Source organism: Camponotus vicinus, unplaced genomic scaffold, assembly GCF_025532165.1.
Source record: "Camponotus vicinus isolate PSW18456_S1 unplaced genomic scaffold, iyCamVici1.0 SCAF_6, whole genome shotgun sequence".
Classification (NCBI taxonomy): domain Eukaryota; kingdom Metazoa; phylum Arthropoda; class Insecta; order Hymenoptera; family Formicidae; genus Camponotus; species Camponotus vicinus.
This window is the reverse complement of record NW_028141978.1, coordinates 11,678,009-11,696,824: the sequence shown is the minus strand read 5'-3', so window position 1 is coordinate 11,696,824 and position 18,816 is coordinate 11,678,009. Positions and strand designations below refer to the sequence as shown.

The window sequence follows — 18,816 nt, the reverse complement described above, 5'->3', positions numbered from 1 at the left end:
ATAATATATGACAAAAATATAAACAAATAAAGAAAGAAAGAAACAGCTGAAAATAAAATTTTTTTTCAGTTAAAAGAAAAAAAAGAATAAATATAAAATATGAGCAATATAAGACATGGAATTAAACAAACAGAACTAAAGAAGCACAATATTCCTTAATGAAAAATAAATTAAAATATGAATTATTTCTATGATGCTTTAGAAAAAAGAAATTTATTAAATAATAATTTGTAATTAACGCCATTTTTTAAACGAACATCCAAAAATTGAACTCGGATTGAAATCGGATAGTATGCAGCGATTCATGAATATACATATTAATTTATATATCAATATAGCAATCTAACAAAAAGCAGTGACTTTTATATGACATCAAGTGAATTAAATTTGATAATTTCTATATTGTTATAAATTATAGAAAAAAAAATGATTCATGATTATAATTTCTTTTTTATTCAAAAATATCGCTATTTGCTCATGTAGTAGGCGCAAATTAATTTGTTTGCATTAATGCGCGCGTACATGCACGCGTGCGTGTGTAAATATTCACACGAATGCGCGCGAGTGTATATATGTTACATTTCCTTAAATATATGTAAGAAGAAGTATAGAGAAATAGACATGTAGATGTATAAGAAAATTGAGCCATGTGATTTATATATATATTATAAATTAAAGATTATATCAAATTTATACAAAGATCATGAATTTCAAACAATTAATAATATATATTTAAAATATTAATAATACATATTAAATTTATAACAACAATTTATCATTTATATATATATATATATATATATATATATATATATATATATATATTAAAGAATTATAACATGTTTTATAAATTTTTAATTTTAGATGTTATTTAAATATTAATATGTATTATTATACTTATATTATACCTATAATCAAAATTTGATTCAAGATAATAAAATTAATAAATATTAACAAATAAAGTTACAAATATAGAACAAATCAAATACAATTTAAAAAATTAATTAGAATACAATTTAAATTAGATAATACATTTTTAGTACATTAATAATATAATGTTAAATATATTGCAGATACTTTCTCATTTAATATAATTAAAATTATTCATATAATACATCATAATTTAATTATAATTATTTATATATTATAATTATGAATATAATTTATATTTAATTTAATTATAATATAACATAATTTAATTATAATTATTTATATATTATAATTATAAATATAATTTACACTTTGCATTACTCCATGTTAATAAGAATATAAAAACATTAGTGCAAATATGAATTGCAGGATAAAATAAATCCTTGTAAATGCATTTAATTATATATTATTAATGCACATAAGCATAAATAATAAATCGATAACTATAAACATTATAAAAAGCTATTTATAAGAAAGATATATAGATGTATTCGCGTCATAATTGTTACTTTCATTATGCGGGTATTAATGATATTTTACAAAATTCTGAAAATAATCCTGTTGACTTTTGATTTCGAGAAAGCGTATTTGTATCTTGCTTTGAATATTTAAAAGCAATTGTATAACACTTTTGACATATTCGTTAGTTCTACTCAATCGGCTTGTCTAAAACAGATTATATCGATATTAATTATTAGTGAATATAGAGCAACTATTAATTATCAATAAATATTATATTAAATATTATCTCGTATATATATATATATATATATATATATATATATATATATCTTGAATATTTTATTTATATCGATATTAATTATTAGTGAATATAGAGCAACTGTTAATTATCAATAAATATTATATTAAATATTATCCCGTATATATATATATATATATATATATATATATATATATATCTTGAATATTTTATTTATAATAATAATCTTAAATATAATTGGAATAAATAATAATAATTATAGATTATGAAAATTACATTCTCTTCTCAGAATCAAAATTTTAGTTACCCCGAAGAAAAAACGGGTTTATAAGTTTGTAAACATTTTAAATCAATATATGACGATTTCTATGCAGGTTTCGCATCTTTGTAAAAAATTTGTCAGCTATTAAATAAAGTGATATGAATTTTAAGAAATTAGTAAAGCTTTAAATGTGAAATATAAATTTAAATTTTTCAAACTAGTAAGAGAAAGCGAAATGCGAATGATAGTGCCTCAGTTTCAAAGAAAATTAATTTTTCTTTTCAAATAAATCGTTGTATATGGAATACATTTCTTTCCTCGATGCGATACTAAATAACGAAGTAAATCTGAACTTAAGATTTTTATTAAAATAAATAGTCCCTAATCCCTATAAAAAGCGTAGATGAAAAATTATCGAGACGAAGTTGCTAAAACGAAAATAAAATCATACTCCTATTATACTACGTTCTATTACATTATGTGCATAGTGTTGCACCATATTTTACTTAACAATTCTTATGTCTGCAAAGAATGTTTATAAGTAATATTTTGTAAGTAACTTTTGACAAATAAAAATTCACAAAATTTAGAATTAGCGATATTAAATATAAAATTAGAAATTTATAAGAGCTATGGCTATCACAGAGAAAATATCATTATATTATAATATTATAATTGTTATATCTAGCAGGCCATTTTTTTGTATTAATTGTTGCGTTAACCTCATTATCACAGTTTTAGTTTAACAAATAACTCATGTAATATTAGAGTATGCTAATCACATTACCTAATAACTCTCTTAATCATATTGAAAAAATATTTAAATTTATTTAACTAAGAGCTATTTAACATCTCAAAGCTATAAATTCTCTTTTTAAAATTTATACAAATTTATTTCTATTAAGATAACTAAAATTTCCAAGCAAAGAAATTCTCTTTCTCTTTTGCTTTCGCTTGCTCCCATGTTCTTTCTCACTCTCTTATTCACTAAAAATTATAATACACTACTAAAAAGAATAGGGAACACTTTTTGTACCCTAAAAATTGAGCTATTTTTAAACCGCTGAAATTCGTCGAAAAATTATCGTAGACAAAAAATAGAAAATGTATTTTGAAGCTTGAAGCTTCAACATTAACGTACAGTTGGTGGATTTTTAAAAATTCTTTCATCTTTCTTATCCTGCGCTTTAAAAAAGAACACATTGTTCAGTTCCTTAAAATTATATATTTTTAACACATCGAAACTTGATAAAAAAATTTTTCTCGAGAAATTCAACTAAAATTTTATAAACTACAACATTTTGCCTGAAACGCTTTTTACCAAAACGCTTTTTTTTTAATTTTCCTACGATTTTTTTAACCGAGTAATACAATGTTGAAAATAAACCAGTATTTTTTAAATATAATGAAAAAATTTTTCAAGAAAAAATTTTTTATCGAACTGCAGAGTGTCAAAAATACGTAATTTTAATAAACAAAACAATGTCTTTTTTAAAGCACAGAACAAGGAAGTTAAAAAATTAAAAAGGATAAGGATAGCGCGTTAAAGATGAAATTTCAAGCTTCATAATGCTTTCTTTATTTTTTGTCTAAGACCATTTTTCACCGAGTATCAATATCATATCTAAAAAATGCTGGTTTATTTTCAAAATTGTACTTATTATTTATATTACTCGGTCAAAAAAAGTCGGAGGAAAATTTTTAAAAAAGCTTTTCGCAGGGAAAATGTAATTTATAGAACTTGAAGTGAATTTCTCGAGAAATTTTTTTTTTTAATGTTATATCGTCTTATGTGGCGACTCCGTAGCGACATCTAATAGATTCTCAGTTAAAGACTTTTTTCTTTTGTCGATCCTCCCCGGTATGCGCATCTCTTTATCTTCGTGCACTCGTCATTACACAGTAATCACGCGAGTGTCGGGTCGTTTCGTTTTCCAATAAAGTATCGTAACAGAGTTTATTAGCAAAGAGTATTTTACTTTATCCCTGACACAATTGTCCCAGCTCCACGGCCCCTTTTTATATCAAAAGTTAAGTTGCGTGTTAAAAATACGTACATAATTTTATGGAATTAAACAGTGTGTTCTTTTTTAAAACGCAAAATAAGGAACATAAAAAAAATTTTAAAAACCACCAACTGCGCATTAAAGTTGAAACTTCAAGCTTCAAAACTTTCAAGCTTGCTTTTCTAATTTTTTTATCTACGATGATTTTTCGACGAGTTTCTGCGGTTCGAAAATAGTCCAATTTTTAGGATACAAAAAGTATTCTCTATTTTTTCATTTTTTTTTTGAGAAGTGTATTTTAAAAACAGTATATTTTTGATAATTAGAAATAAAAATATGGTTATTTTATAAAAGAAATTACATAACATTAATTTTTGCTTGTCGCTTTGAGATACTGTGACTAAATTAATATATTCTGTATGAAAACAAAAAATATTAACGATTAAAAACGAAATATATATTAGTATAATGGTATTCATAAAATTTACCTCTACTTTCACATCTTTCCCTTCCATATATGATAACCACGTTATCTTCTTATGAAAACTTAATTCATGTCGTAATATAGTAATAAAAGAATCTGTTAGGAAGTCGTTTATCTAAAACAGATTATTTTGATGATATTGAACAACAATATTTAATGATAAATTGATGTCGCATTATTTATTATATATATATATATATATATATATATATATATATATATATATATAAGCACATGCAATTTTTACCTCTTTGAGTCGATTCGTAGAATACACATGATTAATAATTACAGCAAATGTTGCATGCTGGCTGACTTGTCTGTAACAGTAAAACAATAAATGTATTTATACACACATAAATTGTTGAATGATAGATATATATTTATAGTGAAAATTGTATTACTTAGGTTTTATATTCTCAAGTTTTTCTAATATGAAGTCGAGTACTACAGGATTCCTCGCGTGCTTCGCGATAGTAAAAAAAAAATAGTTAACATAATCGTGATCGGAAAAACCTTTTAAAAACTTAATCGATGTTGCACTATTAAATTCTATTAGATTTAAATAGTCTTTGATAAATTGTGAATCCTCAGGGCAAGACAGATATTTTAAAAATTTAGTTTTAAATTTTTCTTTTCCCAGATAATATACTCCCCACCAAGGAGAATCTTCATCGCTAAGAGAATAGTACAATACTTTTAAACCTTGACAGTATGTCCATTCTTTCCACCATGGCAAAAGCCTACGAGATTTAACAAAATACAAATTCTGATATAAAAGTTTTGCACATATTAATCTTACATTTTGATCAAATAATTTAACAAATTATAATTTCATAACATAATCTAATAAATTTAAATTTTGAGCAAATAATGTAATAAACATTGCACATGTATCTACAAAACATTTAAATTAAAATAATCGGGAATATACAAGAAAAATTACGTATTTTTATCGGGATCTGCGAGATGTCGATTTAAGTTATGTTGGGCTTTTTCTATGCATATGCGACCATGAAGATTACATGCCCATTTCGCAGCCTCCATTCTTAAACTCTTTGTAAGATCGTCTTCATTAGAAACTTCATCGTATTCAAGTTTATCAAGCAAATTGTATAGTAAATTTAGCATTTTCTCCTAAACATATAAATATAAATGTATATATATATATATATATATATATATATATATATATATATATATATATATAGTTATATGTATTTATATTGTTACTTGATATAAATTTTATATTTTTCGATTCTTGCATTATATTTTACTATATAGAAGAAAGATATCTTGCGCAATTGTATTTTACATATTAAGAAGGTTTATATATTAAGAACATTCTGTCTTTGTAAACAGCTCTGAATTCTTTTTATAAAGATATCTATTATATAGCTATACTTATATATACGTATTTATACAAATTTGAATTTTTCTTGCGTGCACATTCACACATCCTTAACACATGTTCATATCACAAAATAAACATACAGAAGTGCATACATGCATATATTATAGACATGTAGACATAAATGTAGACATTATATCTATAATATAATTTAAAAACTTATTAACTGTGAGTATTAAACACACAGATAATTAATATATATGTTTCCTACTAACTTTCTATCTCAAAATTAATGATATTTAAATCGTCATTATAAATATCATGCTGTGATTAAAAATGATAACAATTTTCAAATTTTTCTCCCTTTTCCTTTCCAATTTTTTATAATATTAGTACATACACTATTCGAATATTAATTTACAAATATACTTATCTTTCATCCAAAATATGTATATTTAAAATACCTAATCAAATTTTTTCTAGCTACATATATTTTATTGTATGTATTTTTTTGGATAGTACTTAATAATTATTGTTATAAAAGCACACAATATTAATATGTGCAATAAGTAACATGTTTTTAGTATGTTTAAGACATCACTATTGACATTGTTTATAATATGTGTTGTTACCTTGATATTAAAATATATTGGTTCCTGAAATAGAAAGATATTGGACAGATATTCTAAAGCTATGAACATAGGATACCATGCCACGTAGTCTGTTTCTCGTGATAGATATTTCGTAATATTCCAGAATACAATGGATTTAAGTTGGTTCGTTATTATTAAGTGGAAAGCGTCGTCGATAATTTGGGCACGATTCAAAACATGTATTTTCCTATAATTTTCAGAATTTAGATAACTTGCAATTCTTCGCCAGTTCTCGATATCGTAATTGACTCGATAATATCCTGTAAAATAAAGAAATTGTATATATATATAATTCTTTCAAAGGGTTTATCAGCACAAGTATCTGTTTATACTTTTGTACTTATACTTTTGTACATTAACAGAGATCAAAAATGTATCATAAAGTGAACATAAATAAAAATGCAAATTGTATATTATATTAGGTATAAAATCATTTTGCATGAAAATTGAATATTTCTAATAATTGTACGTATGTATGTATGTATATATAATGTATAATAAATGTAATGTATATAATACATAATATAATGAATAATATTTTTAATAATGTAAATCTTTCTCTCCAATGTGTATGTATGATAAACACTATAAAATGTAATAAATTTATTGCAAACTTACCAGTTTGTTGTAGATTAAATACTATAAAGTTACCCAAATTCACAGAATACGACTCATGTAGGTAATCATTCACCATCTTATTTAAATTTGTTTTGTATATCGTTGCTTTTACCTGTCTGATAGGCTGATTATAATCTCGTATTATTATCACTACACAACAATATTTTCGTTTTATTGGAGACTTAATTAGCTGCTTTATACGAAATAAATTGTCTCTAGACATTTGAATGGACGAAAGGTTCTCCATAACTTCACCAAAATAGTTAAAAGTTGGCTTGCTAAAGTTATAAAATTTATGCAAAATTTATTGATGTGTTAACGAAAGGTATTATAAGCAAATATATATATATATATATATATATATATATATATATATATATATATATATATATATATATATATATATGTATATAATTATCTTATATGTTTAATTTAATTAAATATATAATTAATTACATAATTAATCATATGATTTATAGTTTTTATATAAATTTGATGCTACAGTTTAAATTATAATTTAAAAGGAATGGCCAAACTTGATTACTTTTAAAAGATAAGTGTACATGTAAATTAAAAATATATCTTGAATATTTAATGACATTGAAGGTAAAAAGAATTGTAAATGGTAATAATAAAGATAATAAAGTATGAAAGAAATGATGTAAGTTTAAATAAAAATAAAATTAATTTAATTTATATAAAAATAGTAATTACAGTAGTATAGTGTATTACTTACTTGTCCTTTACATATATACGGATACTCTGCCAAAATATCTCTTCAGTAATCATTTGTTGTAATATACGCAATACACTGAATACTATAATTATATATTTTACATCAGAATATGAATAAGATAATAGTTATAGTAAATAATAATTAATAATTATGGTAAAAGTGCATAAAACGTTACACATCACCGATTTTATCATCATTTGAATGTGTTATAGAGGAAGTTGTCCTGAGTAATTCCGCGCAAAAAAGTAAATGAGAGGCGACATTGGTTTAAAAGATATAACAAGTTAAAGTTTGACAATTTTAATACTTTTCTTAAGCAAACTGATATTAAACACATTAATTTGCAATTGACAATTACATATTTTTTCTTAAAAACAACTATGTTTTTTCTTTACATCAATTGATTGGTTATTTAGTACATAAAAGTATTAAGATAAGATAATCGAAAAATGAATATTTTACTGGATATTTTATAGCTCATGTAAAATTAAGTTATAACTTGAAAAGTACTCAATGAAAAAATACTTTATTATAGCGTTTTGAAAAGCTCTCGAGGTAATCTACAAGAATATGTAATTAAAAAATAGAGATTTTCATGTAAAAAAGTATTAATGACCTTGACCTGACTTTGAAAAGGTCAAGTCCATATTTTCATCATGTGTACCCCTTCAAGCTATGCAACTTTCGTTCGAAAAATTTTTCAATAAAATCATTGGTTCGCGAAATAATCAACTGTATCACTTAAAAAGAAACATCCTGTATATATAATATATTTTATATATAATTTATATATACTACAGCTTCATTATGTATGTATATATGTGTGCATGTTTATAATGAAGAGATTATATATAAAATTAAAATTTTTATCAGTTATTCTATTTGTTTTTTAAGCATTTATTTTCAAAAATTTACTCATAATCAGTTTTTATTTATATTATCATACCTTTAAAGTAACGGTAATGTTCAAAAGAAATGTTGAATGATGTATTATAAAGTGATGTTTTATATTCAGTATCGAAATGAAGGGATTCCTGTTGAATTTGTACCACAAACAAGTACATCATCCGGGTACTTGGGAGAACCTATAGAAAATAGTTTAAATGTATTTACTTAATTAATATTAGATTTAACACACAATAGCAATATGCATTAGGGCTGTTACTTTCTTTGTGTATTTAAAAAAAATCTGTTACACTCTTATACTTTTAAAATATAGAATAAATAATTTAAAAATATAATATATTAATAACAAAAATGATTACTCGACATATAACTTTAAAATTAATATTTTTAGAATTATTAAAATATATTATGTAGCAAAATTATCTTATTACACAATTTCTATATGTATACATATATTATGTGGAATTTGAATGATAATTTTTCTTTTTTTTTATATAATAATTTAAAGTCGGACAAATGTAACATAGTGACTTTGACACACACATACAAAATAAAAGAAACATAAAAATGTAAAAATATTTTAAACTGTATTATCTATGTATGTTGCAAATTTACTTGAAAATTAGCATTTTTAAAAAACTCACTTTTTTTTGTAAATATAGAATCTTCGCCTAATATTCTGATTTATAAAAAAATTACTCGCTAAAATGGTAAATTTTTAACTTTACACAGCCCCAAATGACTTGACCTTGACATATATTGTCAAGGTCACTGCACTGAGTAACATCCAAAAGGTTTTAGGCGTCGCTCGTTGTTTATTAAAAAGTTCTTCAATATGTTTATTCCTTTATAACTTTCAATTTGAAAGGTCTATTATTGTACATGATGTCCAAATATTCTGTGAACCTTATAAAACTTCTTTTGTTTATAACTTTTTAACAAAACAACGAGCGACGCCTAAAACCTTTTGGATGTTACTCAGTGCAGTGACCTTGACAATATATGTCAAGGTCAAGTCATTTGGGGCTGGCTGTGTAAAGGTAAATATTTACCATTATAGCGTGTAATTTTTTTTATAAATCAGAATATTAGACGAAGATTCTATATTTACAAAAAAAGTGAGTTTTTTAAAAATGCTAATTTTCAAGTAAATTTGCAACATACATAGATAATACAATATATGTCAAGGTCGAGTCATTTGAGGGTGGCTGTGTAAAGGTAAATATTTACCATATATATATGTGTGTGTGTGTGTGTGTGTGTGTGTGTGTGTGTGTGTTTAACGCAAACCTTGCTCACTTGCGAACAATATGATATATATATATATATATATATATATATATATATATATATATATCCATCATATTGTTATGTATATACATATATGTATATATATATATATATATATATATATATATATATACATCATATTGTTTGCTAGTGAGCAAGTTTTGCGCTAAAGAATGCTTAAAATAACCTGATTGGTGACATATAATCCAAGAAATGTTACAATAGCCTCATTTAACAAAGAGGATAACGGCCAAAGTGGATTTTCATAGTAAGAACATTCCTGTATTATTTTATGGGCCATGAAGCGGGCAATTTTGATTTTAGTCGCAAAACAATCTACATTGTCATTGTAGATAATATCTGCTTCTCTGAAAATGAAAAAAAATGTTTTATATAATGTTTATTTCTGTTGTACAATAACACATAAAAAATATTGTATTTCCAAATTTATAATTAAATGATTCTATTAAATTAACATATAAATTATATATTATTATTAATGTTTTATTTATAAATGCTCATTACGAAGTAATGCAATATATTGGAAGCGAGTACCGCACTATATATATATATATATATATATATATATATATATATATATATATATATATATATATATATATATATATGTATATATATATATATATATATATAACTTTTTTAAATTTTGATCCACAAAAGTAAAAACCTTAATATAATACTTATACCTATACTTATATACCTTAATATAATTATTTATTTTACAATTTTATATTTTAATTTGTAATTTTCAATTATGAGATTATAAAATATATATATATATTTTAATATTATTTTCATATAAGTTGATGTACATTGAAGATATAGGTTGTCCAGAAAGTTATTGTGGTTTTTAACCTTCAATTTCAAATACGCATATTTTAGCAAGTGAACTTTATTAAATGAAAAGAGAACCATTTAGAGAAATTTAGAGAAATTTAAATATTTTTGCCAACGAGAAACAATTTATTTATTCCTGTAGCATAAAATTTAGATTTTTAGAAGCGACAAACTTTTCGAAAGCGTTTCTGACAGTAGCTTTATTGTTAAAGGTTTTCCCCTGCAAGAAATTGTCGAAGTGTTTAAAGAAGTGATAATCAGTTGGTGAGAAGACCGGCGAATATTATGGGTAAGACAGAGTTTCATGGAGCTTCATAGCTCAGTTGATTAATGCAGCGTCGGTTGTGCGGCGTGTAGACGAGCATTGTCGTGTAGAACAATTGGAACTTTTCTGTTGACCAGCACCGAACGCAAACGTGTCAGTTCCTGATGCATTTTGCCAATTTCTTAACGGTACCTCTCTGTCGTGATAATTCCGCCCGAATTTAAAGAGCTGTAGTGGATTATCTCGGCTGACGACTACCAAATAGTCACTATAATTTTCTTTTAATACAATTTTGGTTTCGGAGAGTGTTTTGACGCTCCATCATGGTCTAACCATTGTGCAAAACGTCGACGATTATCGTACAAGATCCATTTTTCATCGCACGTTACAATGCGATCGAGAAACGGATTATTTTGTTTGCGCAAAATCAATGCAGAACGCACTTCAAAGTGACGATTCTTTTGATTTTCGCTCAATTGATGCGGCATCCATTTGTCGAGCTTTTTTGTTTTTCCAATTAGTTCCAGGCAATCAGAAACAGCTGACTTGCTTACGCCAAGTTTTTCCGCTAGTTCTCGAATCGATGTGCGTGACTCTGTTTCAACTAACACCTTCAAGTTGTCAATAATCACAGTCGTCCAGAACTTTTTAACTTCAAGGCTCTCATCTCCACTGAAATTTGCGGAAACCACCATTGCATTGTATGTTCATTAGCGGTTCCTAGACCAAATGCATCGTTAATATTGCGAGCCTTTAGCTGTTTTACGACTCATTTTGAATTCATATAAAAAATCGCTGGAATTTGCTATATTTTCATTTTTAATTTCATAGTTTAAATAAAACGCAAACCAATATCAAAATACAGTTATTTTTATTAAAATGTAGAGCAAAGTTTGCGCTTTTAAATTGATATAACATGGATACAAAAGAAAGACAACGTAAAAAAAGCGCCAAATTTTAAACAACAAAAACCGCAATAACTTTCTGGACAAATAATAAACTGGACTAATAATAAACGGTTAGTAATGCTTCCCCTCTCATTGCTTCATACAATTTTACTTATTTTTTAAAATATATTCAAATAATATTTTAAAAATAGAGGAAAGATATGTAAATAATTTTAGTTACCAAGAACTGTTATCCTTTTTTTTATCTTCGAAATATATTAATTTTTTATAATTATATAGTTACCTGTAAAGAATAAGGTCCAGATTTATGATGCTTTCGTTTTGAAAATCCGGAAGTGCAACATGATTTATTTGCCAAGTTTTATTCAAACGCTTCCATTTATCAAACAAGTACGATGTTATATTTTCAGCAAATTTGTGTGCAAATTCGCAGTGCATTTTACACCACATATTAACTCTGACACTTTCATTTGTACCAGGCATAAGAGATAAATTAATTCGGTTAGTCAGAAATAAAAGATAAATAGGCTTTACAAGCGTATTAAAATATGTCTTCGTCATGTTTTTATCATTCGTTTCTATTTTTTGTATCGGTACATTTGATAAAACTGTATAGTTTTGACAGTGTTCTACAATAATATCATAGATGGGCTCATAGGGCATGCTGGTTCTTAAAAATTCGGGCAAAGACGGAACCATGTGTTTGATCCCAATATCAACATACGTTGCCAACCTATCACATTTAAAAATATGATTTAACAATAATAAAAGACACCGCAAAAACCTTATGCAAAAGTGGTTTCAATGAAATTGTATAAATGTTGCATATATTTTAGTTGTGCGAGATTCATAAAATATTTTATTTTAGAATTTACAGGTACAAAATAAATATTTAATAATTAATATTTAGTATCAAAATTTAATAAAATTGAAATAAATTTCAATATAAAACAGTATTAGAATAATAACTTTTTAAAATTGATTTTAATTGATATATTATCAACGATTCCGTACATAATTTTATACAAGTTAAAGAAACTGTCTATTTTAGTCATAGTTTATTAAATGAATCACATATGTATATATGTCTTAGTTATTAGCGAAATTAGTATTGTTTCTAAATAGTATGGGTGTGTGTAGATGCACGTTTAAATACATGAAACAGCATAAGTATAGCTTGTATATATAATTTTATATATTATATGCATAGTGTTTTTATGAAAGTTGTGATTGTTCATGATCTAATTAAATTTTGATAATGACTTTTATGGATTATAAGAATTAAAAGAATTCATATAAACATATATCGATATATAAACGACATATAAACATATATAGGAAATGTTTTCCTTCTGAATTATAAGTTTTTTTAATGTTAGAAACGAATTTCCTAATGTTTGGTATTGTCAAAGTAAAGTGTAAAACTTAAATGTTTGTTCAAAAATTTCAAATTTCAAATAAGCAAGTTCTGTAAAAATATAAATCCTTCAAAATTATACTTATATTTTGAAAACAATTCGAAACTCTACCGGAATATTTGATTTCGTTCGAGTGTTGACAATAAAATGCTGTATAAGACGTGTATTATTGCTGACTACTTTAATTAAATTAATTTTTATTTGCAGCTTACATTCATTTTAATAATAATGATAATATTAAATTGCAAAATTTTTTACTAAAAGATGTTAAGAAACATATAATTAAGAATGGAAACATTTCAGATACGTACATGTCTATGTATAAATGTGTTTTTCTTAGAAAATACTTTTTAAATAGAAATAACATGCTGCACCAGAACTTGTTCATAAACATCGTGAAATTACTATATATTTAACATTTTAACAGTTACTTACCACTGTCGCTCATCTCTTTTATAAAAGTTTTTTAGGCCTGTATCTTCAGTTATAATATAAACTAATTTTATGATGTAATACCCCGGCAATAGATCATTAGCAAATATATATTTGACAATGTTTTTCTCAATGTCATACATAGATTTTTCCGATGGATATATGATCGGTTTTTCAATATCATTCATAGAATAATGTGGATAATAAAACACAGTTAGACTAATATTTTTTACGTGTAAATACAATAATATGCTTGATGTTGAATTTATAATCTCTATACGTATACTGCAGTTGCTGACAAGAATATCTTTTTCGATATGTGTAACGATGATATCATATTGTTGCGGTAATATATAATTCGAGTGCCTATCTAACTCTTCTTGAGATATTTTAATTATCTGATCATCGGTTAAAAAAGCCGCCGCGACGATGATTGTTAAACTGCTACTTAACAATAGTTTAAGAAACATGATACTACTTTTATCTTAGATATCTGTAAAAATATATTTTTGTTAGAAAGTACATACAAACAAATTAAACACAGCACTGTCTCTACCATGATTTATTGGAAATGAAGGAATTAAGACAAATATATAAAAATAAACTTAATTTTGAATAACTTACTCTGTATAATGAGATATACCACAAATTCTATGCAAGTGTATGTTTCGTTACAATAATTAGCTGCAATAAATTAATGTTTTATCCACTATCATTGTAACATGAAAAATATGTATGCGCACTTATGATTTCTTATTATTTCGAGAAACTTCCAAATACTAACAACACTTGGCGATATTACAATAAATGTGTATGTCATATGTAAACACACAACTGCTGAGGTCGTTAACAGACGTTTCGATCGAGAAACGGTATGTAATAGCAAAGCACGGTGTCGTTTTTTCTTAATTCAAATTCGTGCTAGCGATCGAGCGCCGTAAGATGACAGAAACGTCTATTTCGCGTTGGTCTAAAGCAAAAGAGGTTACCATTACGTAGAATGCAAAAATATCTGTGAATATACATATTTGAATTCTTTTATACTATTTAAAAATAATGTATTCCTTTACCAAAAATTTGAGAATTTTTATAATTTACAATATACATTCAAATGAAATTTTATATACTATATTATTACAAGAGTGTATCGGTAAGTTATTTTTGAGCATGTTAATGAAAAAATGTAACTAATTAACGATAGAATATAATATTACAGTATTGTATATAAGAGAATATAATGAATAACTATTATTTTTTAGGTTTTTGTTCACTCTTTCAAATTTATATGGTGGATATATGAATAAAACAACGGGAAATCTCTCAAATCGATCAAATCAATAATCGTGTTTTTCTCATAACGAAACGGATTTTTAAATTAAAATTAAGAAAGGTTTTTTTTATAATGTGGAATAAAATTATTATAAAGATAGCGTGCTCCAAGTATTATATATATATATCATTTATTATTCCATATCATTTATTATTAAATTAAAAATATTAATGGTATATTATTAAAACACATTTGTAAAGAATACTTTTTATAGGATTTAAAATATTAATAACATATGTTAATATAACACACCAATTTGTTAATATTTATATACAAATATATTTAAATATTAATTATATGTACAGTATTTTATAATATTAATTACACATATAATATTTTATTATATACAACATTCGTAATTATTTTACATTATATTAAAGTTATAATCTATACTGTAATATTATCCACTATTAAATCACATATATATTACACATTAATATGATATTTATTATTATACAATTAATATACATATATTAATTTATGTGTATTAGCAAGTAATAATTAATGCAATACTAATATACATATATTGAATACATTATTAATATAATAAAAAACTTAAGAGATATTAAAATAAATAAATATTAAGATGTAATTTTATAGTTATTGTGTTACTATATTAATAATTCAGAATTCAGCTTGTTTTTGTAATATTAACAAAATATATTAATCTACGTATTAAAAAATAACTTTCTCTCATTTGCATAATTAATAGTACAATTCAGATATCTCAGATTTGCAAAACGATAAGAAAATCTGTAATCATGATCTGTAGTCATTAAATAATGACACTTATTATACCTAATTACACTTCTAATAAGCTCCGCATTTGTGCTCTTGACTCCAATATTCGAACAGAGAGAATTCGAGAACAGGAAGAAATTACTGTAATATTTAATTTTGCTTAGAAAATATCTTTCATTCATCAATATAGATCTCTTGGAAGGAATTAAATATGTTTTATACACGATCATCAAATTTTTCAGAACTTATTTCTCGAATTTAATAATATGGAGAGTGTTCTTATAGAAGAGTGCTTTCCTCCGATCTCTATTTTTACATTTTCTACGCGCATTTGGAGCATCTTTATTCCATCGTTATCTTTAGCGGACGGATGAATTATTTTTCCTTTCGCCGCGAAAGGAGGAAACTGAGGATTATAAATATCATAGCAAAGCAAAAGAAGATATGTATTAATTCCGCCATTAATTATTCAAGTACGTAACATTCTACATTTTCCTAATTGATCTCTGCCGTACGGACAATCTTTTTTTTTCATTGACATTCATTAAGTGTCGTCGGTATCGCGGGAGATAAAGGTCGGAAATAATTTCTCCTAGACACGTACCAGCCCTCGCAAGATCATGGATTCATCTTTGGAAGACTAGTAAGTGGACAGAAGCAAAAAGCCGAAGGTTTCTGCTAGCGCGGAGATAGGCACGAAATAAATTTTAACATATCGATGAGTTTTGTTTCCTTTGCATATGTATCAATTATGCCTGATTCCATCGGACACACTATTCTAATATATTCGCGTTTTTTGAACTCCTAAATTTGTACACAGGATAGGGCAGTCCGGGGACAAAAGTAACATTTTTTGTATTTTAGGTCACTAATTAATTAGAGATATAACAAAAAAGATTATATGTTAAAATACTCCATTTATTGTTCTATTATTATACCTATGTTTCAATCTTAAATGATAGATATTTAAAGAGCTACTATAGCTTTTCGCAAGTACATTGATTGTTACTTTTATCCTGGGGGGCCTGGGACGAAAGTAACATAGTCTGGGGATAAATGTACCAGTTCTTATGTTCGGGAAAATGAAATAAATATGACTTTTTTCAATTTAAGGCAACATTTATTATATAATCTTTTATTAAGCAAGATAACTTTTATTATAAATTTGTATTATATTATATTAAAATAAAAAATAAAATAAATATTCATTATTGTCATCTTTGAAAAACTTAAAAGAAATAATCTTCGTTAAGCAAAATAATTATAAGTAATATCATAAAATAATTATACTTAATATCACACCAGTTTTGTACTTCTTTAAGTCTAAATAACGGTTTAATTCTAAATAATAGTGTAAAAATTGTATGATAACTACTTATACAAAAGAAATTGTTATCTATTCCGAATCACAATTATGGCATATGTAATAAGAATCGTCTTTGGTACAGATATTATGGAACCAGCCCTTGCACTCTGAGCATTGAAACATGTTACTTTCGTCCACAGAGTGTTGTGTTACTTTTGCCCTCAAACACATTTTTTAGAATAAAAGCATCATAACCTAAATATGATGCAAGACTTAGCCAAATCAACTATAAAAACTGATGAATACATTTTAGAAGAATGCACCGGCAAATAATTACGTCAATATATATACTTTAATTAGGCATAGATACAAAAAAACTAAAACAAGAAATATTTAGGTGAATAATGCAAATACACTAATTTCACTCCTGCATGTGCAACCGGCACGAACGTTCTACAACAATTAGCTAATAGGAAAGAGAATCGGGGCGTACGCGTTTGATTATGTAGTACAAATTATTCAACATATTGTGTAGTTTAGTAGAAGGCTTGTTACTTTCATGACGCTGTTACTATTTTTCCCGGTCTCCCCTATATAATAAAAATGATATAATAAAAATGATGTAATAAATATGATGAAAAATATAATATAAATGATATAAAATATAATAAAAATAATTAAAAAATGTAATAATAAAAATATTCGTGAATAATGCCTTCCAAAATTATCCAATAATAATGAAATTCCAATTATGATTTTATATAGTTTGCATCCTCTTCATTTAAATTTTATTGAAAAAATGACTACTTTACAGAAGTTATTTAAATAGCACATTTACGTGAAAATTTATTCGCTAGAATATCTCTACATATATATTTCACGATATGCAATCATCAAAATAGACAATCCAATTTTTTGCAGCTATAGTTATAACGTTACAATATGCGGAGAGAATATAAATTATAGCTCCTACATATATTTTATCTACGATTATATACATTTTTGCGTCCCTGTTTTGATGAAAATATGACAACGATAATTACTTGACTATATTATAATGTCATGCTGTTCAAACGAATAAAAGATATGGTCATACATACAAAACCAATATTTTACTCTTACCTATCTTTTATAAAACATAAAATCTAAAATAATTGATCGCAAAGTTATTACGCACAATCAATTTCTTTGTCTTCTAAATAGATACTTAATATTTTAAATTGCATAATTGTTTACACGTATTACTCTACATGATTTCCCAGAACTTTTTACAACAGTATGTGCTAACAATCTGTTACTTAAGTCGTCATGTCATCACTTTTTATCTTTAATTTTGTTGACCTAGGTACAATACTGCCATATAAATGACACTACTATACGATATATGACGTAGAATTAAACTTAGACCGAAGAGAACTAAACAAACATATAATATTCCTTGATGACAAATAATTTAAATGCCGTGAGTTATTTATATTTTATGGTGCTTCAGAAAAGAGAAACTTATAAAATAAATTTATAATTAACGCCGTTTTTTAAACGGATATCCGTAAATTGAATTCGGATTGAAATCGGATAGTATGCAGCGATTCATGAATATACAT

General features: G+C 25.1%; 1 protein-coding gene across 1 annotated transcript; it reads right to left on the bottom strand.

Annotated features, from left to right (window-relative positions):
* Positions 1-1,455: 1,455 nt before the first annotated feature.
* Positions 1,456-14,595, bottom strand: LOC145973216 (aminopeptidase N-like). Its single transcript, XM_083102458.1, has 13 exons — positions 14,460-14,595; positions 13,839-14,328; positions 12,269-12,718; positions 10,142-10,322; positions 8,705-8,843; positions 7,759-7,840; positions 7,023-7,300; positions 6,384-6,664; positions 5,347-5,537; positions 4,805-5,143; positions 4,651-4,720; positions 4,408-4,518; positions 1,456-1,596 (listed from the first exon to the last, which is right to left on the bottom strand). Exons 2-13 carry the CDS (start codon positions 14,303-14,305, stop codon positions 1,456-1,458), a joined length of 2,730 nt encoding a protein of 909 aa, XP_082958584.1. The 5' UTR covers positions 14,306-14,328; positions 14,460-14,595.
* Between the last annotated feature and the right edge of the window lie 4,221 nt (positions 14,596-18,816).